This window comes from Sturnus vulgaris, chromosome 2, assembly GCF_052056855.1.
Source record: "Sturnus vulgaris isolate bStuVul1 chromosome 2, bStuVul1.hap1, whole genome shotgun sequence".
Classification (NCBI taxonomy): Eukaryota; Metazoa; Chordata; class Aves; order Passeriformes; family Sturnidae; genus Sturnus; species Sturnus vulgaris.
Window position 1 is genome coordinate 20,745,814 of NC_142244.1, and position 23,460 is coordinate 20,769,273.

The following is a 23,460-nucleotide window of genomic DNA, read 5'->3' on the forward strand; positions in this document are numbered from 1 at the left end:
TCAGAAGACAGGACATTGTAAAATTCCTATCAGAGGAACTGCCATGAAGCAGGAGGGGCTAAATTCCAAGCCTTCGGCTGATGGAGTCATCCTGATCGATCCCCTTTGTCTGGGAGCCTTGAGCCAGTGCCGGGCAGGGATTTCACAGCGGGAACTGAGCTGCAAGATGGAATCAATACGCTGATCTCGTGCTTCCAGCCACTCTGATCCAACAGCGGCCGCTGGAGAGATTCCAAGGTCGTTCCAGCTCATTCTTGCAGGCTGCCTTTTCCCAGCTCCTGGGCAGCTGTGTGTGTCCAGCAGCAGCCCCCAGGACTGACACTGATGAATGGTGGGCTCCCAGTGCTCCCAGTGCCGGCGTGTGCGCAACAGCCCCAGCGGCGCCGGGTGCTCTAACGAGGCACTGGGGAGGAGGACACAGACCCATCACATAACACAAATCACCTCCCTGCCACCACTGCATTAGGAGGTCATTTGTTGCCAGAGTCTGCAAAAGGCTCAGGCACCAGCCAGGAATGACCTGCAAGGAAAAGCAGTTGGGATTGAGCCACTGTGTGATGGATGAGGAGCAGGTCTGACATCCCCCTCTCGCTTTCTTAGGCATAGCATACTAGAGATTGACATCTTGTGCAAGTCTTCTTCTGGAGAATTTATCCACATTTAGATCGCTGACTTCATCCTAGTGCTTCATCACCCTTTTCAAAGCATCAGCAAGCAGGAAAAAAAAAAAATGCCAAGAAATATTCTGAAAGCAAAATCACCTTAAAAGTAATCAACACATCCAGCCTATTCAACTGGAAAACTGCACTTGGCCTCTCCCAGCTCTCAGAAGCAGCCTTGGCTAAGAGATCCAACCTGCTAAAAGCCAGAGGCAAAGGGAGGAAGATGAGGAAAGCCTTCTCCTCACATAAGCAGATAACTCACAGCATAATCCCAAAATTTCACTTGCCCTTGGCATGACCCCTTCCAGATTTGATTGAAGGATAAACCCCAGTGACACTACAACTTTCTTTCATAGATAAGCTCACCTCAAAATCTTCACTACAATTTTATTGCTAGGGAAAAAAAAAAACAAAACAACCTAAATCACCAAAAGGAAAAGCATTGTTAAGAACAATATACTTAATTATGAACGCCTCAAAACCAGTTTCAGATTTGTGTTTAAAAAGAAGCCCCAAAAGGAAGATGCACAGAGTTGAAATGAAACAATTTGTATCAGCCAGTAAGAATATTTTTAGGTATGTCATTCCCAGCATGGGAAACAGAAATGCTGTATTAAAGTGATTAAAGCAGCTTCTTTAAAATATAATAAAAACATACCCCATCCACCTCTGCTCTTTGCTGTCAAACTATGGAAATTTCTTGCCTCAAAGCAAGAAATAAAATTCATTCATTATCCAACTGAGCCAGCAGACTGCATTCATCCAAGGAATTCTCAGTCAGGGGAAGGTTGTCCCAGTGAGGAACTCAGAGGATGGAATCCAGTCTAGTCCCAGGGAGCAGAGGCAAAAGCCACAGTTGAAGAGGTCTCATCTCCTTGCTCTAATGAAAGGATTTTTTACCCTGATTTTTTTTCCCTATTGATTCCACTCCTGCTCTATTGTCAAATCTATTTTATTCTGCCGTTTCTTTCCTGATGGGAGATGAGATCAAACCAGAGGACTATCTGAGCCAATTTCTTACAGTTTTAAGTCCTCAATATAATTTTTTTTATAATCAAGAAAAAATTAAATCAGTAGAAAGCCTGCAAAATATAAGCCTTCTTTGAAATCCATGCGTGGACCCCTCTAAGTAGTATAAACAAAATGGTTCAAACAGACCCTTTTAAGATAATTTAGTCCCAGCCCAGTTAAAGATCTAGGTTATAAATTATACTATTCTGTTCTATTAAACAGATGTGCTTCTTTAAGAAGGAATTTAAGATTCTGTTTAGGAAGTTAATGTAGAATATCCAGAGAGTTACAGGGAAACAAGACCCAGAACAACACAGAACAATTTATGTTTGTTTCACTTTGGTTTTGGAATTCAAGAGATGCTCCATCATTTCCTACCTTAAATATATTTCATTTTATTCCTTCCAGAGAACAAGTCACCTTGATTTCAGCTGATTCTGGGTTTGATACCCTTTCCAAGCAGAACAAACAATGGCCTGGAGCTCATGGCTGAGATCAAACACGGAGATCAGGCAACGGAAATTAAAGCAGCGACAGCGAATCCGCCAGCTCGGAGGGAGCAGAGCACAGAGCACCCTCTGAACACAAAGCCCCCTCAACACTAAATTCCAGTTTTAGTCCTTCTGTTTCACTGGCAACTCCTCTGACAAAGGACATTGGCAGCTGCATTGCTTCCCACACAACCACAGCCCAGTGAGGAGCTGCACACAACAGGCTGATGCCCAACATTGGTATTTAGGTATTTCTTTGCCAGTTCAGGACACATCTTTTAGTATCCACAAGGATACTTCTAAAATGCAAGGAAACAAATCATAGAATGATTTGGTTGGGGAAAGCCTTCCAAGATCATGGAATCCAACCATTCCTCCAGCACTGCCAAGAACATCACTAACCCATGGCCCCAAGTGCTGCATCCACAGGGCTTTAAATACCTCCAGCAACAGGGACCCAGCAGCTCTCACAGGGCTACAAAACAACAGCCACATGGCAAACCTCAGCCCCAAAATAAGCCAGAGCCTTCCAAGAATTTACACACAGGCTGCAGAACCTGCTCCAACCTGCTCTGAACCTCCTTCAGTGATATACAGCCACAAACTGCTGGCAGCAGTTTGTCCATGATTGCAGGGGAAAGGAGGACAGACAGCAAAACAACCACCTCCAAAAGGGATTTTTGGCATTTATTTGTGGAGGTTTTATGGCATCCTACCTCGAAAAGGAACTCTAGAAAGGCAGACACAATCAATAACAATGTCAAACAACTGCAGCTGGCCTTTTTAGACCAATGAATCCCTGCCAATCCCTCATTTCTTTTCAGGACACTACCACAACAAAGCTTTTATTTTGCCTTTTAATTAAAAACCCTACTGAAAACTGTTTGATATAGTCCTGGATCAATTACTTTGGCTTCAGGGATTGCTGGCAGCGTGGAGCTCTCAGTTTGAGAATCACTGGCCTGTACCCACAGAGCAGAGGAGAAAACACACAGAAATCCAGGCACTGGCAGTGGAGGATTCCCATAGTCCAATTCCATTCCCAGAGCATCCTGCTCAGCTTTGGTGAACTACAGGGAAAGGTGGACTTGGCCCTTCCCTATTTTCCATTCCTGTTTCTTGGCAAAGCTGTAAGAAATAACTCCTCACAGCCATCACCACAGTTATTCCAAGACTATTTCCAGCAAAAACAATCACAATTTAAAACTCTACAAACAGCAACCAGAGAACACGAGAGACTTCTGGAAGCTCAAGGTAATCCTCGAGTTATATGGATGCCCTGGAAGTGTCCAAGGCCAGGTTGGACAGGGCTTGGGATAGTGGAAGGTGTGCCTGCCCATGGCAGGGGTAAGAATGGAAGGGTTTTAAGGTCCCTTCCAACTCAAACCATTCTAGGATTCTGTGATTAGTGGGACAATGTTGAGCCTCTTAATTTTTTTTTTTTTTTTAAAGCCAAGTTTTAACCCCTTTGCAGATGATTAGTAATAGCATTGTCCCAGTGCTCCATACAAAATGAGCATGAATTTAATGAGATGCAACATGTGATCAATGAACCAATGGAATAACCAAATGGGCCTCTTTCCTCTGCCCCCTAGACACAGCCCCGTGTATTTTAAAGTACTGAGAGATCCTGAACAGAAAGTTGATTTATTTCCACATTGTAAGGACTAAGGGAATTGAATTTACAAAGATTCCATCTAGACTGGACTTGTCAAGACAAGATGAGACAGTTTTATTAGACATGAAGGTGAAGAGATGAGTTTTACTCATTTTATGAAGCAAGAAACAGCACGGCCAAAATTTTGCTGCTGCTGAGGAAATTTCCATTTTCCTTTTACCCTGTGACAATCAGGTGCCTTGAACCTCGGTCTGCTCTTTGTGATGGGAGAATTTCTGAGCAAAACCTTTTAAAGCCTTAACATCCCAGCAACTTCCCAAAGCAGAAAGTGTGACATCAGCCTTTAGCTCCCCAGCCAGCCCTCAGCACTGGTAAAAAAAGCTGCACTTAGCAAACTGGAACAGACCCTAAGCCAGGGATAGGAGCCTAAATGGATGGTGGGAAGTTTACATGAATATTTATGAGTGTCTGGTGCAGAGCAGCAGGAAGGGAAGCATGAAGTGGAGTGAACTGGCATGATGTAACAGGGAATAACAAGGAATGACACCTACCCAGCAGATGAACACACAGAAAGCTGTTCTGGGAATGGCTGGGATCATCTGCAGCTCGTTCCCACGTGCTGCAAGAACGGGGACACAAAGGAAGGAGCCAGGCTCTTTGCACAGGAGCACCATTTTAAACTCTAAGGACGTGAAAAAAGCTGCAGTGATCCTGCATTTCACATGCTTTTTTTTTTTTTTCCCTCAAGACCGAGGGTATAGCTGGATTTTCCTAAGAGTTACATCAAAAAAAAATATCTGCTCTTTTTGTTACTCAGCCCTTCTCCTTGGCCACCACCAAAGGCTCATTTGTAACGGCTTCTAAAACAAAGTCATAACACTCATTTCAAGCCATGCCAAAAATTAAGTTTCACACACACATAGTGTTTAAAAGCCTCCCCTTGCTACTGAGAAGCAAATGGGAAACAGAATTTTGTTGCAACCCAGTTGTCACCAGAGCAAAGGGGTTTTAGTTCCAGTCAATCTCTCTGGGCAATAATCCATGGAAACAAGAGTTTTCACGCCTGCCCCTTCCTGTCAGGCATTTCCATCACTTACAAAAAGGGACCAATTACTCCCTTATCTACAACAACCAGTAATCAAATGATTAACACTTCAGTAACTGCCTTATAAAAAAGATGACTATGAAAATGTGTTAGCCTGAAAAGCTCATTAATTCTCATTCATTCTGCTCTTTGGGCACCTCAGAGCATGTTCACATGGCTATTTTCCACAAAAACTCATCCAAGACAGAAGAAAAGGGAGGCTGATGCACTCTTCTGACCTAGAAAGTGTTTTTTCCCAGGGTGTTGCTGACAGCAGTGCCAGCAAGGCCTGTAACTCCACTCCCCGACTTTTTAAGTCAAATTCAATGCAGTGCAGACATCAAGGATTTATTTTCTTTCTTTCTGAGAGATGCTTTTCAAAACCTACCAGTTCAAGGCTGGTTCAGGTCTTAAATTTGAAGCTCTCAGCCTTGCTTTAGATTAGATATACATCTGGATAGAGACAAACACTTGGGATTAAATCTAGCTGAACATTAGTCTCTGTAACTAGGAATGCAGAGCTAGTTATATTAAAAACCTGCTCTCTTTTTCCTTAAATGAGCAAATTTTCATTTTATTCCTCATCTTGCAGTACACATTTTCCTGGTCTAATTCCTGCTGTACACTACTGCAGCTTGCTTCAAATATTTGGCAAAAAAATGATCACACAATGGTTTGGGTTGGAAAGGACCTTTAAAGATCATCCTGTCCAAGCTCCCTGCTGTAAAGAACTCAGGTGGAATTTCCCTTCCTCAAGGGAACCCAAACGGTCTGACACTGCAAAAGATGTGAGCAGGCAGTGACAAGTGACAAAGTCCCTTGTTCCTCGTGGCCACATCTCACCTGAAGATTGCTCCTCCCACTCAGACAGCTGAACTGGCTCACAGGTATTCACTGGGCCACCTCCAGTGGAGAAGAAATGGTCTCTAACAGGCAGAGCAGCAATTCTCCCGAAGGATCCTTCCTTTTACACAACCATTCCCAGGCACGCTATGTAAAAACCCAGGAGCATTTCACAGCTGACAGCTACACACTGAAGGACAAGCAGAAAAAAGCCTGCTCTGCCACTGATCCAAGTATTCAGTGCCATATGGATGTGTTTTATGCAGTCCCCGGGCATTTTAAAACCAGCAAGAGAAGCAAAGAATTGTCACTTGTATTTAAAGCTCAGCAGTAGCTAAAGGGAAAAGGAAGAGGCAGAAGAGAGAATTTTCTATTATCCATTTTCTTCTAAGGCAACATCAGCCTGTTAGCTGTCTATAGGCAATTTAGAATCCTATTTTATTTAGTACTACACATTTTTCTTGAGGGAGATGCCAGTTAGTTTTACCTGGTATCTGTATTTCTCAACTAAGGCATAAGTTAAGATTGATCATGACTGGCCCCAAGGTAGAAGACACAAAAAGCTCAAAAAAGGTCCCCTTTCTATTTTGGGATGTGAAAGGATCACCCAGATCAATAAAAATGTGGGGAGACTCATCACAAGTTTAATGACAAACTCAGAACTCCTTCCCGCTAAGCAAATCCTAATCAGCACTGGCAGAGTTGATAAAAGTAGAACAATATCCCTGATTATTAATGCACAGGCAAGATTTCCTTTGGGATCTGCACCAAGCCTTGTGACAGAGACAAAAATACCCAGTGATAAATAGCTTCATTAACTCTTGTGGGTTTTGTCAGTAATTAGCTTGACTCTTCCTCCCAAAATGGGAAATAAATGCAAGAGCACAAATGCAAACAAATCTTGTTCTGTTTGCTCAGTCACAGCCAGAAAGAAATAGAACCAGAGGCTGACCCGTTTTTACTGTTTCGTCTCAAAATCACACTTTGGAGTTTGTTTTTTTTTTAAATAACGATGCTGCACATTGGAAAGTTTGCATAAAAAAAAAACCTGGGGTGTTTTTTACCATCCCACTGTAAAAAAAAAAAATCAACAAGGATTAACCCCCCACTGCTGAACAGGAAGGAGCAGACATATAAAATATTATAATTCAATTACTCAGTAGAGTAAAATAAAAAATATGGAAATGTTACCTCCTAAGCACAGCTACAAAAGCTGATTTTAAAATCTACACCTTATGTTCTAAAGATGAAACCTCTTGTCTGGTTTTCTGCAGAGGAATTCCAAGCCAAGCCTGTAACATAACCAGTGCTATTTTCACAGTTTAAAGGTTTCTTAAAGCAACAGAGCCAAAACAAGTGTCACAAGTGGAAGACCTCTAGGCAATCCCAGTTCTCCTCCTCCAGGATAACACCAAGCCTCTGGGAAGTGACACAGTGCCACGTGAGGAGCCAGACTCCCAGTTTTCTGTTGGAGGAACAGCTGTCATCTCTCGTGTACAGAGTGCTGAATCCCCCATCATTTTATACAGAAGGGGCAAATACCTTCAGCTGTATTTAATCAAAGTAACTGAGGTCTGCAGAAATCAAGTCCTGCCCATTTCTGAATGCTGGGTGGGTTATTTTAATTTAATTTAGGTTAATCTGGTGTGGAAACCCAAAATTGTCTTCAACTTCCTGTAGCCAAGTAAAGTAGGAGATTCAGCTTGGAGGGAGAGCCTTGGAATCCTGTGAAGAGCTGAAACTAAAATGCTGCAATGGGGTAAAGGAAACATGCATGTGAACACCTGGAACAGGGAACAGCAGGAGGAGGATGGGAATTTCACATGCCAACTGATGCACAGTGTGGTAAACGTGGTTTCATTCAAATGAGGAAGAACAAACGCAAGATAAGATAACCAGAGGATCGAGATTTGGAGTAACTGCGCAGATAAGGAAAACAAAAGAACGGGGAGACACAATTTTGCCCAAGCCATAAGGGATGAGACAAAGCACCTGAAGGGAAGGTCCCAAGCAGTTTTGACTCCTAAGAGGTGCAAGACAAGTGTCACAAAAGCATGGAAAGCCCAAAAGACAGGATGAGCATCCTGCTGTCACAGCATTTCTGGGCCCTTTGGAAGGCAGAGATCAGAGTGGATAGTTAAGAACTACACTGCAGTGGCTGTGAGGGAAATCCAGATTAGGATGCCTTCACTTCCATGTGGATGAGTTTAAAACCAATCAGAGAACAGGAATTGTTGATGATAAACTCAGGTTTTCAAGCCTGGCTAATTAACTAAAGGGTACTCACAGGCCACCTTTGCATTTCAAAGACTTCTGTGCAGTCTTTCATTATTTGCCAGGAATGAAAAAAAAACCTTCAAAACTTACACACTCACGAGGATATTTTTCAGTGTAGCCTGAGGATTTTGCTCTCCTTCATATCTTACATAGTTAAGGTTTTTAAAATAGTTTCCAACGAGGTTTCAAATATTCTCTAAAGGACTTTATCTTTACTGCTCAGAACCATCAGTCATAAACACTGGTAACACAAAGGGGCTCTTGGAAATATTGTAAAGCACATCCCAGGGATCTTCTGACCAGGTGTGGATGACCATGGAGCTAAGGAAGAAGGAAGATTTAGTAGTTCATAAGTCCATGTGACCACAGTCTCTACCCAAAACTTCTTAGGAGCAAGGCACAGAGAGTGGAAGATGGAGCTCTGAGCTGTGGGAATTCCAGGTGGACCTGATCAACAACTCAGCTAGCATGTGCAGCACAAACTGGAAAGAGGAAGACATTCCATGCAGGAGATGTTATTGGGAAGCTGCTCCTTCATCTCAGAAATTATTTTTTCTAAAGGTGATGAACAGCAGCAGTTCTTGCAGAGTCACCTCTTTTGGGCTCTTCACGCTGGTTTTAAACATTGGGTTTTTCACCCTGGGAAGACATATTCCACAACTGGACTGGATCCTATCCCAAATATTTAGCTAGGTGGTACTTCTAAGTACATTTCTGTGAGAAGAAAAACACATTTAAGAGCATATTTGTGAGGCAGAGGAGTTGGAGGATGACTGGGGAAAGAAAGGAGGAACAGTTTTAAATCCTGGCTAGTGACATCTTCATTCCAGCTGCAGTTTGTTGGGAATGGCTCCCTGCCCCTGAGCCAGAGTAAGAGGATTCACAAGACTCAGTTTAAAAATCAAAGAATGAACAAATCTTATGCACCTCCATTAGTACAGACAGGTACTGAGGGAAGCACATGGAAAACAGTTCCAGGAAGGAGAAAGATTGAACGTATTTCATATTCCCAACAAGTCAGTGACTAAAAGTTAATTCAGGCTCCAAAATGACACCCGGATGCTGAGGCAAAGCTTGGCAGACTCTGGTACTGCACAGCTGTCTCCTGGCTGTAATTCCAGAGTCCTCCAAGTGGGAAGGGCTGAGCCATAACCAAGAGTTCAAGGGGTCAGGTGACATTCACTAGTTCCTTCTTCTCAAAACAGCCTGCTCCTTACTGCTCCAATAATGCCAATAGCACCACTCCAGATTACCATTGTCTTAGTAACTCAATTTTTGGACAAAGAATTGATTCTGGATTGTGGTGTTTGGGTTGAAATCTCAGAAAAACTCCACTTTATCTCAGGTTATTACATCTTTGCTGTGAGCACAAAGAGAAAAATTAAATAGTTTTAGAGACACCTCCAAAAATTCAATTCAATTCTATTCTATTGCATTCCACTTGCTTCTCGCACAAAAATCTATCAAGTTTCAGAGCCCAGTACTGAAGTTTTATTATTGTCATGCAAGGCTGGCTCAATATTCACTTTATATATGATGGCAGTTAAAGCCCTTGGGAGTGAAATCCTTTTTTGAGGCATCTACTGCTTCCAGGTTCTATTATTCCAACTTTCCATTAAAAACCAGTGCAGGACTGAGCAAAAACCCACCAGGAGACCTTCAGTAATTAATCTTTTATAAGATCCAATTTTTACATCCCAGTATTTTATTTTTAAACACCTAATTATCTGCTTGTAAAAGGCTTGAAAGAAATAAAATGCTACATAGGGAGATCAAAAGTAATTAAGCCACTCCGGACAGACATTACACTGAAAGGGTGGATCTGCTCTGCCAGGAGTGGTTCTAGGAAGTGCAAATTCCACATGGGCAAAAGGGGAAGGAGCCAAGAGCTCCTCTGTCATCTGAAGCACAGGAGATCCCTTCAAGTGATTTCCAGATCTACAGCCACCTTAGTTCCTCAACTTAAGTCAAAAAATAAATGATACCAAACCATTTTGGAAAGAAGCAGACATTGGAAACATAATTATGAATTTATGGTTTAAATACCTTTAACACAGTGTTTGTTCCCATAATAAACCATATTCATGGGCAGTTTAGACAAAAATCTGCATTAAAATCCTCAATCAGGACAACATTTCCCAAAAGTAACTTTTGTTAAATAAACTGCCAATGATAGGCTAATGCACCATGTAATATGGAAACACTCTCCTGCATTCCTCAGTGATATTCCTGAGGCAGGAGAGAAAGAGGCAGCAGAGAGCAGCCACCTGAGGATGCATTTCTGCAGGGAAACATTCCCTGCTTTGAGCACTGAGCATTATCCCAATGCAAGCTAAACCAGCAGATGCCAGCATCCAGCCGAGGGAATCCAGGCATTGCTTCCCTGGATCATGTGCCAAATGGAGCCCTTGGAACAAGCTCCTGCTCTCTTCCCAAAGATATTTTGCCCTTGAAAGCACAACAAGCACTGCTAAGTCAGCCATTTCCAGCAAGGAATTAGAGAAGTCTCAGGAGACCTATTAAAATGCAAAGGATTACCATCCCCTTCCTTTCCCTCCATCCTTTAACTCAGTTAAATTTTCCCTAATGTTTCCCCAGCACCATTATCCCACTGGCAAAACAAGCAAATACTTCTTTCTGCTCCCTCTTCTCCTGACTCCCTGCACTGCCACAAAGAAATTTCTGTTCTCTCACAGGGTGGTGACAATTTTCCTGCTGGGGGAAAGAGAAAAGGAAAAGAAGGAAAAGAAAAGGAGGAGAAAAAGAAGAAAAGGAAGAAGGGGACTAGAGCTCCATATAGCATTCTCCTCAGTGATTCCATCTTATTCCCACAACCATCTCCTGGAAGGATTAAGACCTGTCTGCTCTTTGCACACTTGAGGAGCAAAACAGCTTCCACAAGAGCTCCTTCAAACTCATTCTCCAGGCAGACACACAGGTGAGTGTTTCTTCCCGAGCGAGTTATGATAAAATCCTAAAATAATCCTGATTTAAGGTCGATGCAGCCTGGCTTAACTTGTAAGGAAAAAACCTGCCCATAGTACATTCATTAAGCACAGCTCTCCTCCAGGCATCTGCTGATCCGAGCTGACAGGGATGGCTGTGGAGAACACCTGGGGACTGCTGTGAAAATAAATAACCCAAGCTGCACCGACACACACGCCTCTGTGCATGTGATGCAACTCCCCAGCCAGGCAGAGAGAAAACAGCTGCTCTAAAATACAGGACATCGACACCAGGGCAGCACAGAATCCTGCGGGTTTGCACCAAAAATAAACCCAACCACAATTTGGTTTTTAGCAACAGAAACTCAAACCGTGTAGAAACTGAGACCAGCACAGCTGAAGGACTCCTCAGACACCCGTGTGGGTCCAGGCAGCACACGGCTACAAATCCCTGGCATTAAGGATTCAAGGGAAGGATATCCTGACACCACACCATCCTTTTCTCCTTCATACCTGCTGCTTCTGAGCTGCCCCAGCTCTTTTCCTGGGAACAGGACAGAGGCCATCAGACACTCGATGCTCCTGCTGCCTGCACTGCCAATTAACAACTCCAAGCTTAAAGGACGTTAATCCATTACATCAATTCCCAACTTTTCAGTGGGAAGCTTTTCCTCTAGCTTCTTCCTGACTGAGACACTGACCTCTCCACACAGAGTTCCAGCCAGCTGACAATAAAATTGTTCCTTCCCAGCTGTGCTTCACAAGTGCCTTGGGAAGAGGCCACGGAGCCTGAAGGGTCCACAAACCCTTCAGGTTCACAGGTCTGATATTCATCTATATCAACTTCAAAAACAAAAATAGCTAGTCTTTAAGAGGTAGAAATTTGGTTCCAAACAGTAAATGGAACAAGTTCTGCCGGTGTTTTATTCTGATTTTTTCTAGATGAATGGATATTCCAGAAGGAATTGTGGGATTCAACTACAGAAAAGAAAAGTGTTTATATGAGCAAGTGGGTTTGGATCAGAAAATTCTTCAGACAGGAATTATCTACACTCCAACTGGGATACAGTATCTTGAAATAAATACTCTCTTCCAGCAGTACCTTCCAGAAGAACAGTTCCTTCATATTAAGGACATATACTAGTTAAAGTTCCTGATTAATTATAATATTTATTCTCTAAGACTTGTATCTAGCTGGAGCAATTCCTTGTATAAACACACATAGAAAATACTTTGGGGTCTTCAGGCTGCCCTACCTAAAACCAGCTTTAAGTGCACCCCAGGGCTGGCTCTGGACTCGGGTTTTTAGGCAAGCAGCTGAGAAGCATCAAATCCAAGGAAAGCACAGAGCTGTTTGGAGCCATCTTAAAAACATCTCATTTAGGACACTTCTTCCCCTCCTCCAGTTTCCAAAAGGTAAAGCTAAAAAGCCTTTGCTCTTCCTGGGATCTGAAAGCAGGCAGGCAAAACCAGATCTCAAATCTCAGCCTCACTCTCAGCTGTGCAAGGCTTGTGCAGACTAAACAACCATTTAAGACATCAGCCATGCAATCCTCCAGGGAAATTTTTCTCTAGATGGCAGGATTTACTGGAGGCAATGTGTAGCTGTCCCACCTTAGCCGAGATGAACAGGGCTGCTATCACCACCAGCCCTTTCATTCCCACCAGTCTTTATTCGCAAACTCTTACACGTTTTCCTTTACAGACCTTTTTCTCATATAACTCTGACTTTTTCTCTTATAGACCTCTCTGTTATAACTCTGACTCCTCCTTTTATTGGCAGGTTCACGTTGTACTGATTCCTTTCCTTACAGGCAGTTCCACATAGGTAGCTCTGACTCCTTCTTTCATTCTGCATGACTGGCTCACCCCAAGCTGTCCCTTTCCCAGCCACCTCACCCTGACTGTCCCTCATACACACAATTTCTTATATTACCTGTCCCTTAGCTCCTCACAGCACAGCCAGCAGCCTCCACATGAGAGTGCCTGGAGGCAGCTAACCCACTCCTTTATATCCTCTAAATGGATTGGCCAGGCACAGATATTTCCATTCCTTGGTAATCAGTACAGCTGCAAGTCATTGGGGAAGATTCCCTCCTGCACTATCCTTTCTCCACATGTAGTAATTGAAACAAGGCTCCTTTTGAGTTTCCTAAAATCTCTCTTGCATTTTTTAAGTGAAAATGTAAAATTCCTAAGGCCAAGGAATTTATTTTTAACTGTAAATTACTGACTGTGACAGTAGAGAGTCCACCAAGCCTAAAAACGGAGGCAACCTATGAGCCCTTTGCATTTCACCAGAGGGGGGAAATATTTTAACACCAAAACAGCTGATGAGTCAAGATTGGAAAAGCTTTTTTCACTGGGAAAAGCCTTTTTCAAGTCTGCTGTTGCACTACAGCATCCAAATAAAGAGGTCAATTTTATGGGACGTGAGTGTTTGATCTGCCTCCTGTTTATGCAATGTCAGGGAAAAAAACCCATTCTCTTCTCCAAGTCACATTGTGGTTTAAGAGCAACTAAAAATAAAAAAAAAAGTGGAAGAGAATTATGGTCACGATTGTACAGTGGTGGATAAAAGCCACTCTGATGACTGCCCAGTGAAAAATACCAGATAACTCAGCTAGGGAAGAAAAATGGGAAGCTGGAAGAACAAAAAGAATAGGAACATAATTATGATTTGAATTCATAAATATTGAATATTGAGAGGCAGCTGGAAAAGCTGAGAAGAAATTACAAGAACTGGTGAATGAGTCTGGCAATGAGAGGCTGGAACAGACAAACCCTGTGAAAATCTCTTTGTAAAGCATTCCAAGGTCGGGAAAAAAAAAAGGTTGGGATTTCCTTGTCATGATACTCCAACTGTCTTCAGCCATCAGCCCCTCCTCCAGCTGTGTCCAGCTGTTCTCCTGAAGGATTCACCTCTGGCTTTATCCCAACCAGCAGCACCAGCTCAGCTTGAGGAAAGCCATCCTGTGTTTTATGTGGACACAAGTGACTTTTCAGCCATTTTGAGTGAGCCAAGGACAAAATGCCCAAAAGCTGCTCCAGAAGCAAGTAAGGGGAAGGGGGGGGAAAAAATGAGGTACTGTAGACAAGACAAAGAAGGCAGCAAACCTCTAGCATGAAGACCTGCCTGCTGCTGCCAAGGAAAGTCAGACAGGAGTCAGAACTTCTTTCCAAAGAGAATGTTCTCCATCTCCTCCACCACTCAGACATCCATGGATCCATGGATGATTCCATCACCCAGCCAACACATACTGCTCTACTAAGACTTCCTTTAATTAGGCCATTGAAAAAAACCCTCCTGTCACTGACACCAAGGGTTCTCACAGTCAGTTCTGTACCAGCAGAGTAGGACAGGAATGAGTGAATATTTTGTAGTCCCAGAAATCTAACATCTCCATTATAAAAAGGAAGCTGCAGAGAAACTCCTGCACTCACATTAATCCAGTGCTGTCTGACCACTCCTGTGCAGCTCCAGAGCCTCTGCAGGACTGAAGTCCCAACTTGTTAACAGGAATTCTCTTTTCCCAGCTCCAGCAGCAGCTACCTACACCCCTTGGCCAAGCCCACACTTGCCAATCCTGCATCAGCCACTGCTTGGAGCTTTGCCACGGATGCAAGGACCCCTCTCCTTTTAGTCACACATTTATCTATTCCAGCTTTAATCCCCCTTCTCTTTGTGTTGCACATATCAAGAACATTATGAAAATTAACTTGCTGTAACTCAAACCTAGACAGGGGCATGGACAGGAAGCACAGCAGGAAGCATTTAGTGGAATGGAATAAACTGGCCCCTGCATTAATTACAGAAATGCTGGAGCGGGTTGGTTTTTTCTGCAGCAATTGCTGATTGCTCCTGAAGAAGCAAACCATTAAAGGAAAGTCACTTAGCAGGATAAATGGCACTCATCTATATGGTGTAAATGTTAATAGTACAGAGGTTTAAAGGGTCACAATTCAAGACAGAGAAAAGACCAACTGAAAGTTAAGACATTTTCTCATTAGCAGGTTTAGCTTCCCCTTCCAGGTTCTGGCCATGTCTGAAGACAAAATACTGCTAATCAGTATTGCTCCAGTATTTCTTCCCAACTCTTTCAATTCTGTGCTTTAGAGTTAAAGCAAAGCCTTAATTCTGTGTGTTGGTAACACCTACACATGTCTGGACGAGAGAACACTACGAGCCTGTGAAATCTCAGAATAGCTGGGTGGCATCTCCAGGGGATACTGGCAGCTACCCAAGGCACAGAGACTCTTCCAAGTGAGCCCCAAAATCCCTGCTCGTTCAAAGGGCAGCAGGTGACATGTGACATCAGCATGTGCCCATCCTGGTGTACAGGGGGCCAGCAGAAAGGACACACAAACCAGGGACAGAAACAGACAAGTTATACCCTCACCCTAAGAAGTCAAATTTATTTACATTTAGTTTCACACAATAGTTGCTTCCCAGATTTTTTTTTTTGGGGGGGGGGATGCACTAGGCTTCATTTAGATAAGAGTTAAATAGCACTGAGGCACACAAAAAAGTCTTTTTTTTTCCAGCTAACATCACTCAAATATTCCAGAACACGGTTTGAACATAACAGGAAAATATCTGACATACAGTAACTGATGGAATTGTTCACTGTCTCTGGGCCTTTCATTACATTAGAGCCAGAAGAGTTGGGTTTATGCTGAGGGGAAAACAAAGAATTCATTTAGCTTTTCAACTTTGTGTGAGCTCAGTAAATAAATCAAGCAAAGAGACCTGAAAAATTAAACTTTCACTGCAAGTCCACATTTTGGCTGCTCTTTGTTTGCCAAGACACACATTTTTTATTTAAACTACTTCCATAAATAATTTATATTAACGTGTCAAACCCATCATAATTTTGATGGTATCTGTTAATTTTCAAAATAGTGCTTTTACAGAAGCTCAGGAGCATCCAGGTTGGAAAAGACCTCCAAGATCATCAAGTCCTTGATCAGCCAAGGGTTGGACGCAATATCTCAGAGGTCTTTTCCCTGTTCCATACTGGGAGAGATGCATCAGCATTTCCATACCTGTTCAGAAACATTCATGTGTCACGAGGTTACTGTTCTTACAGGTTACAGGCAAATTCTGGAGGTTGACTTGAAAAATCTGATGGTGTTCATGTCGAAGCAACAACGTGTGGGCTTTTCTGAGCCACATTTCAAAGCAGTGAAGGGTTTAGCTGGCTTCTTTTGGTTGGTTGGTTTGGGGTTTTATAATCATTAGTGTACACAACAGGTACTTGTATATGCATGAACACAACAAAATGCCTTTAAACATCTGGACTAAATTAGCAGGTAACTAAAAGGCAGCTATTTCCTCACAGACTGATTACAGAAGACAGATTTCTAACCATCACTGAAGCTGAAAGAAATGGCTGTTGGCTCTGATAATTCCCAATTGCCACATCATCTGCTAAGGTGGGCTCAGATGAGCTTCCCTGCCTTTGTTTCTCCATTAGTCCCACTTACAGCTTCAGCAAAAGCTTTCAGATATCTGCTTTGCAGAACCTGGATCCAGTGCCAGGTATCACCACCACCACCACCCCAAGAGCTGCAGATAGAAAATCTATTATGTCACATCAAGGAAAAAGATGATCATTTCCTTCCAAATCACAGATCATTTCTAGGATGCAGGGAGAAAAGCACAGCAGAGTTCAGAAAGGCACAGCTATTCCTTCTTTCAAGAACAGACACAGCTCCTTCAGACGCTTCCACAAATAGACAGGGATCAAAAGGCAACGTGAGAACAGGCACCACAAAACACTGATGTCTTTTTCTCTGTGCTTCTTCCACACGATGCTGGAGGGAGGGATTTCTCAGCGATGGAGAAGAGAAAGAAGAGAAATGGTGGAGTTCAAGATCTTTAGGACAGCGAGGAAGGATGAGACACGAAGCACATTGCACGATGAAAGAATCCCGGAATAGACTGGGTGGGAAGGGACCTGTCACCAAGGAAGATGTTCAACAGTGCTGATCCTACAACTGACCCCTGGAGAACACAGGTGAAGACTGAGGCAAAGAAAGTCACTGAGTGCCTCAGCCTTCTCCATACCCTGGATAACCAGGTCTCCTGTTTCCTTCCTTCTGGACCCTACACTTATCCTGGTCTTCTTTTATGGCTACAGAAGCTTTTCTTGTTGCCCCTGATGACTGGCCAGATTTAATTCTATCAGAGCTTTGGGTTTCCTAACCTGATCTCTGGCTGCTCAGACAATTTCTTTGCATTCCTCCCAGGCTGCCAGTCCCCACTTCCACCCTTCCAGGCTTCCATTTTGCATTTGAGGTTGTCCAGGAGCTCCTTGTTCATCCACGCAGGCATCCTGGTGTTCCTGCCTGAGCTCCTTTTTGTTGGGATGCATTGCTGATATTCCACTCCCAGATGTGAAGCTCAAGTTGAGAAAGTCATGGAAAATTCATACAGTCCAAAGAGAACCCCAAATATCTGAAGGCCCAGCCACAGGAAAACCACAATGTTAGGAAATTACTGAGAGGGGAGGGGATAAGCCTTTAAACCACGAGTGCAACAAGGTGACAGCTCTCTGGAGTTTGTGAAGCTGAGAATTCCTCAGAAACAATGGAGTTTTAGGCAGCACAGAGATGGGTCTGTGCCTACTGTGAGCAGTGCTACACCAGCCTCATGTCACACACGAAGCACCTGCAGCTCCCCAGTTATCTAACGAGACACATCACACTGCTCAGCAGTGCCTGTACCAACATCGTTATGCAACAGAACAGCTCATTAGTGCCTTCCAAACAGTTACATTTCAGAAGTTATTACACCGCACTTATCAGTGGGTTTTCAATATTAAAAATCTCTCTGTCTCCTGATTAAAAAGAAACCAAAGTGCAACTAGTTTTAATTTCCTTCAATATCTTATGCAGAAACAGTAGCACATAGAGAAAACAGGGAGTTCTTTTGCTTTCTGTACATGTCGGTGCCCTTCAGACCTGCTCGCCAATGAAAGCTGCGGTAGAAACTCATGTGATGAACAAATATTTGTTGCAGTACTTCAGCATCTCAATCAAAAAAAGAAAAAAATCAATGTATTAAGAAGTAGAGGTGTTCCTATGCAAAGCAGAACTTAAGAGGTTATCCGTATTTGAATATGTGTCATATTTACTGCAAGTTACTCCAATGTAGGTGATGTGTCCACTCCCTGATGTGACCCAGAAATCAGAATTCCTTAAACTTGATGTATTAAGATTGATGAAAATCACCTGATAAAACCAGATGAAAGGCAGTAAGAAACATACTTCCACACACACAATAGCTCTATCTAATCCCTCAGCACAGAGCTCTCCCTGCCTTTTTAGCAAAGATTAGCATATTTAAAACTGCTAAACTCTGTATAATCTTCAATCATTGAGAAAAGTAATTCAATTAAAGAGAGTACTGGTGAAGTTGCCTTCTCGCTAGCCTGCCAATGCTGTATCCCTGCACAAGTTTAAAAAAAAAAAGAGATGGAAAGAGAGGAGAAGATTCTTCTGGCTGAGCACAGATGATGTTGCAGACTCGTGATGCACCCACAGCACACGCAGCAAGTCCCCACGCTGGGCCTGGGGAGGGGCATGGGGGACACAAGCCCCAAAGACAAAGAGATTTTTGGGATTGAGGAGTGAGCAAAATCAGCATCTTAGCATGGGAAAGAGCATCTGCAGCTAGTGATGAACAGCACGAGGCAGAAGCACTGCAGTCCATCCGAATGCTGAGGGATACGGCACTGAACTCCCACAACATGGCTGAGGAGAGCGGAGAGAAAACCACACACTGCATCCACTGTGCAATCCCACTCGCAAACGGAAATAAAACGCCCAGGGATGCTTCTAGATCTCCCACAGAAGGGCTGCAAAGCCTGTCCAGTAAGGAATTGCAGTTTAGATTCCCTCAGCCCTAAGACACCAATTTGTTGGTGAGGCCGTGTACAGTCAGCACAGGTCTGCCATCAGCCAGCTCAGGATGCTGAGGCAGCTAATGGCTATCAGAGCCCTTTGTACCATTTCATTTGTCATCCTGAAGTCCCTGGATGCAAATGAATCCAGAGCACTCAGCCTCCCCACCAGCAGCAAGAAGATATCTTTAATTATGGCTTTCCAACAGGGCAGAGAACCTTTCATCTGAACAGGACGCAAATGCAGCAATCCAGCGCAACAGTTGTACCAAGATCTCCCGGCTTATAAAAGCTGCTATCCTAACAACTTTTATTTCTGCACCTCCCTTAACCTTCCAGACAAAGAAGAACAAGGTGTGAGAAGAGCTCACTTCAGCTCCTTTTTTTGCAACACCAGATTCTTCCGCAGTTTTCTCCAAATATCATGAGGGCGTTTATTCCTCCAGGAGCCACTTGGAACGAGAGCTCTGCATCCTTCGGGTGGTAAAAAAAAAAATAAAAAATTACAGGGAATGACATCATGACAGAGACATCTGAAGAGCTTCAATCCAGGAAGGGACGTGTCTCCATCAGAGGCAGACTCAGGGAGTGCCGTGTTGGAGCATGCCCACGCTGCAGCACCCGCGGGATGCGCGGACACGGAGCTGGCACGGAGTCATCGCCCAGCATCCCAGACAAAGGCAAAGGCAGGGCTGGAGCCCACCCTGCAGCTGCCAGCCCGGCCCTGGATTCCAATCAGCTCCCACCCATCCCTAAGCCCCAGCACAGGCAGCAGTGGCAGGGCTGGGAACGTTCAGGCAGGAGGATTTTGCTGTGCTGTACCCACAGAATCCCTTCTCTCCTCCCTAGCTTTGATGCTATGACTGGGAATTATCTAAAACCTTCCAGTATAAAAACAGATGATTAGCTGAGAGGAGAAAAAAAAAAAAATTCCTAGAGGAAGCAGATATCTGACGTTATGTCTGCTAGAACAGACAAGAAATCCACGTGTAAATGAAGAGCTGCTGAGATTTAAGATCTGCACCAGGTGCCACAACCTTCCCTGGAGGTATTTGAAAAGCTTCATGATATCAAAGCTCAGAAATACAGGTAAACAAGCCAAGGATTTTGCAAATGCATTGCTAATATTTCAGATTCCTGTTACCAAATACCTGGGGAAAAAAAAAAAAAACAACCAAAAAAACCCCCAGCATTTTCTACACATGACCCTCATCCAAAATTCTCATAAAATGGCTGGCCAAATAGCACCTAACCAAGCAGATCAGGTGACTTACCCAAAAAATAATAAATAAGCAAGTTCACTCGTGCTCCCCAAATCCCTGATATGAGAAGAGCTGTTTCAACCCCAAAAACACAAAATAAAAAGAGAATGATTCAAGAAACAGACCAAAGGAAATTGCCAATGTACAGGTAAATTTCAACAGCAGCCTTATCACCAAGCTCATCCACATCTGAGTGAGGAAATAGCAGGATACAACTAATTTGGCCAAAAAAATAAAAGTAGTATTTCATCATCTCCTACCACAGGGACCAAAGGTGGCTGAGGGAGCAAATACCCCGCCCTGAGACAGAAAATATTTTCTACCTATTCATTATGTCATAGATCACTCAGTATCTACCCAGGATTACACAAAGCATCTCATAAAGGAGGTTTTTTTTGTTTTGTTTTTTTTTTCAGAAAACTCTTCCAAGGGAAAGCTTTGGAATGCAGTATTGGAGATAGAGGCCTTCCGCTAAGGAAGGAGGAGACATTGTTTAGGGATTTTTTTTTTTTTTCATTCCAAAGATAGGGAAGAAAACCTCATTGACTGAATTAAATATTCAGAGCGTCGCCCTACCAAGACACAACTCCATTATGGAAAAACGCTGTATTTACACAGCAAACACTGCGGATTGAGACTCCTGCCCCCCAAAAAACAGAGGAGCTGGGCTCGAATGAATCAGCAACTGTTTCTGGAGATGGGCTTTGGTGGGTAGGGGAGTTAAAGCACAAGTGAACCCCGCGCACCCCGACGAGAGTGGGTGGGTGTCAGGGACTCTCATGAGCCAGGCTGGGGAAGGGTGAGGAGGGGGATCCCATCAGACTCCATAACGGTGGATGGGTGTAGGGCAGATCGAGGAGGGGGATCCCATCAGACCCCCATGAAGGTGGCTGGGTGTTGAGAAGGATGAGGAGGGGGATCCCATCAGACCTCCACGAGGGCGGATGGGTGCCAGAGACGCTCATGAGGATGTCAGGGAGCATGAAGAGGGGGTCCCTCCGTGCCCCCACGGGTGCCGGGGTGGGGGTCCCGGCCCGAGCCGGGCGGTGACTCACCGCTCTGCTCGCCCAGGAACACCAGCTTGAATTTCCGCAGCGGGTTCCCGAAGTCCCCGCCCGACGACATGATGGAGGAGCCGCCGCCGCCGCCCCGCGCTTGCTCCGCTCTCCGCGGCGGCACCCGCGACCGCTCCCGCTTCTCTCCGCCTCCGCCTGCTCCTGCTTCTCCTCGTCCTCCTCCTCCCCGGCGAAGGCTGCGAGCCCCGGTGAGGTGCCGCTGTCGGTGTCGATGCCGGTGTCGCTGCCGCCGCTCCGTCCCCCCCCCCGCGCTCCCGGAGCCGGCGCTCCGCCCGCCCCGCGCACGCGCTGTGGGCGCTTCCCTCTCCTACGGGCCGGGAATGGTTTGGGTTGGGAGGGACGGGGAGAATCATCGAGTTCCACCCCCTGCCACGGGCAGGGACGCTTTCCACCGGGACGGGCTGCTCCGAGCTCCATCCAGCCTGGCCTTGGGCGCTGCCAGGGATCCAGGGGCAGCCACAGCTGCTCTGGGCACAGGGCCTGGCCACCCTCACATCCTCAGCATCGGGGTAAGGGCTGCAAGATGTGCCCAGCCCGCCTCACGGGCGCGAGGCAGGAACCAACAAAGTCCTTAAAACCAAAGACTCTATTCTAAACTGATACAAATACTCCTTTCAGAGGAGCATATCTGATCCCTCGCAGCAGGGTGATGTTTGCCAAGAAGGTCGGTGATCTCCACTGTCATCCTTTGACAGTAGCTGAGGGCCCTCCACCTCCAGGTTTCCTTTTCACTATTTTTTGCCCGTTTTTCTCCACTCTGCCCTCAAAGTTCAGTGGTTTAGGAGGTTCTCAGGTGGATCCTGGCCCCTCCTGTTTAAACCTTGGCTGGGAGATTGTTCCAGAGCGTCTCTGCTCTGATTGTCAGGGAAATGGCATCTGCTACGTGTTTAGTTTTGAAAGCCTTTCTATTTTTGATCGTTTCATTTATACTCTCTCAATGTGATTAATTGCTTCACCAAGGGCTGGGGTTTTTTCACCCAAGTCTTGAAGTACCAGAGAACTAAAAGAGGAAAATGTGTCTTTAATGAAGTGGTTAAATTTAACAAGTTTTAATAGATATGAGCAGAATCTCCCATCCAGTTCTGCACCTGGCATCTGGGATGCTTCCACACTGGTTGTGTGGCTGCTCTCCTGCACCATGGAGAAAGGGAAGCTAGACTGGCAGAGACTGGCCTGACATGGTTTCAAATATTAAATACAGATATTGTCCTTGTTTTTGTGTCAGGGTGCGTTCCAGGATCTTCCCCGCCAGTCCCAGGGAAAACAGCTGAAGGCAGAGGAGGAGACACACAAAACAGGTTTTCTTCTAAGGTCCATTTGAACACTTCTTGATTGTTTTCATCATTGGATGAGTCTGAAAAGAAGTGGAAGAAAGGCCTGGGAAGCCTTAAAAAGGAGGAAAAGCTTCCTGGGTTTTTTTTTTTTAGTGTGGTGCAGAAAAAGGAAGTCATCAAGTCACCTCAGCTTCTCCATGTAAATGTTACAAAAATGTTTGGAAGTTGTGCTCCTGCAACAGGGATTCAGCTCCTTGGCTGTGAAAGGATGCAAAAGGCAAAGAAAGGCACATTCCAGTTGGAAATAAGGACTGTGTCCTAACAGAGGGGGTGCTCAGCCACCAGAACAAGCTGCCAAGAGCAGCACTATCTTTGTATCCAGGGAAAATCGAGAGGAGCCTTTGTGGGAAAGATGCTTTCACAGAGAGAGGAGTGATCTGCTTCCCTAAAGCCCTAAGTCAATGGAAACCTATCAACTGCAAGGTGCAGGAGAGTGAATTCCCTGATTTAACAGTCCCTTTTGGCTTTAAAATGTATCCATCTATGATAGATGTCAGAGACATTCCTCAGTGGAGAGGTGGACTCGACTGGTTTCTCACAGAGACACAGAAGACAACAAGGCGTTGGGAGGGGGGATCCCTGCAATCTGTTACTGCCGTACCCCAAACTCAGCCTGGGGCAACGCTCTCTCCTCAGCCACGCTGTGTGGGTGGAAGAAAAGTGAGTCCCCAGGAGGGGCAGAGGGAATTAAGGGGTGCAGTCCCACTCCATAGGCACACAGCATTGGAGGGCAGGGAATTAGGAGTCATCCTCGAGCTGCTCTTAATCGTGGTGCTCATCACAGCTTTCTCTACAAATAAAGGACCAGCCAGCTCCAGTCACAGCAGCTCCTCCTCAGTTTCCTCTGGGGCTTCAAAGATCACGGGAGGAGAAGCTCAGGTTTCCTGGAGTGGGAGTGCCGGCCTTAACCAAGCTCAGACTCCCAGAGTGATCCTTAGTGAAGCGTCATT

General features: G+C 44.6%; 1 protein-coding gene and 1 long non-coding RNA gene across 3 annotated transcripts in view; one reads left to right on the top strand and one right to left on the bottom strand.

Moving 5' to 3' along the window:
• Window positions 1-21,462, bottom strand: part of RAB6A (RAB6A, member RAS oncogene family) — a 42,867-nt gene extending 21,405 nt beyond the window's left edge. Inside the window, exon 1 of one of the 2 annotated variants that reach the window (XM_014888724.2) lies at window positions 21,156-21,462. In XM_014888724.2, coding sequence (XP_014744210.1) covers window positions 21,156-21,225 — 70 coding nt within the window. In that variant the 5' untranslated portion in view covers window positions 21,226-21,462. The remainder of the gene's footprint in view (window positions 1-21,155) is intronic. The other variant, XM_014888723.2, reaches the window with a different exon arrangement.
• On the top strand, window positions 21,255-23,331 carry LOC148224659 (uncharacterized). The gene is made up of 2 exons (XR_015801105.1): window positions 21,255-21,364; window positions 22,402-23,331. It is a non-coding gene; the product is annotated as an uncharacterized LOC148224659 (long non-coding RNA).
• Window positions 23,332-23,460: the final 129 nt, after the last annotated feature.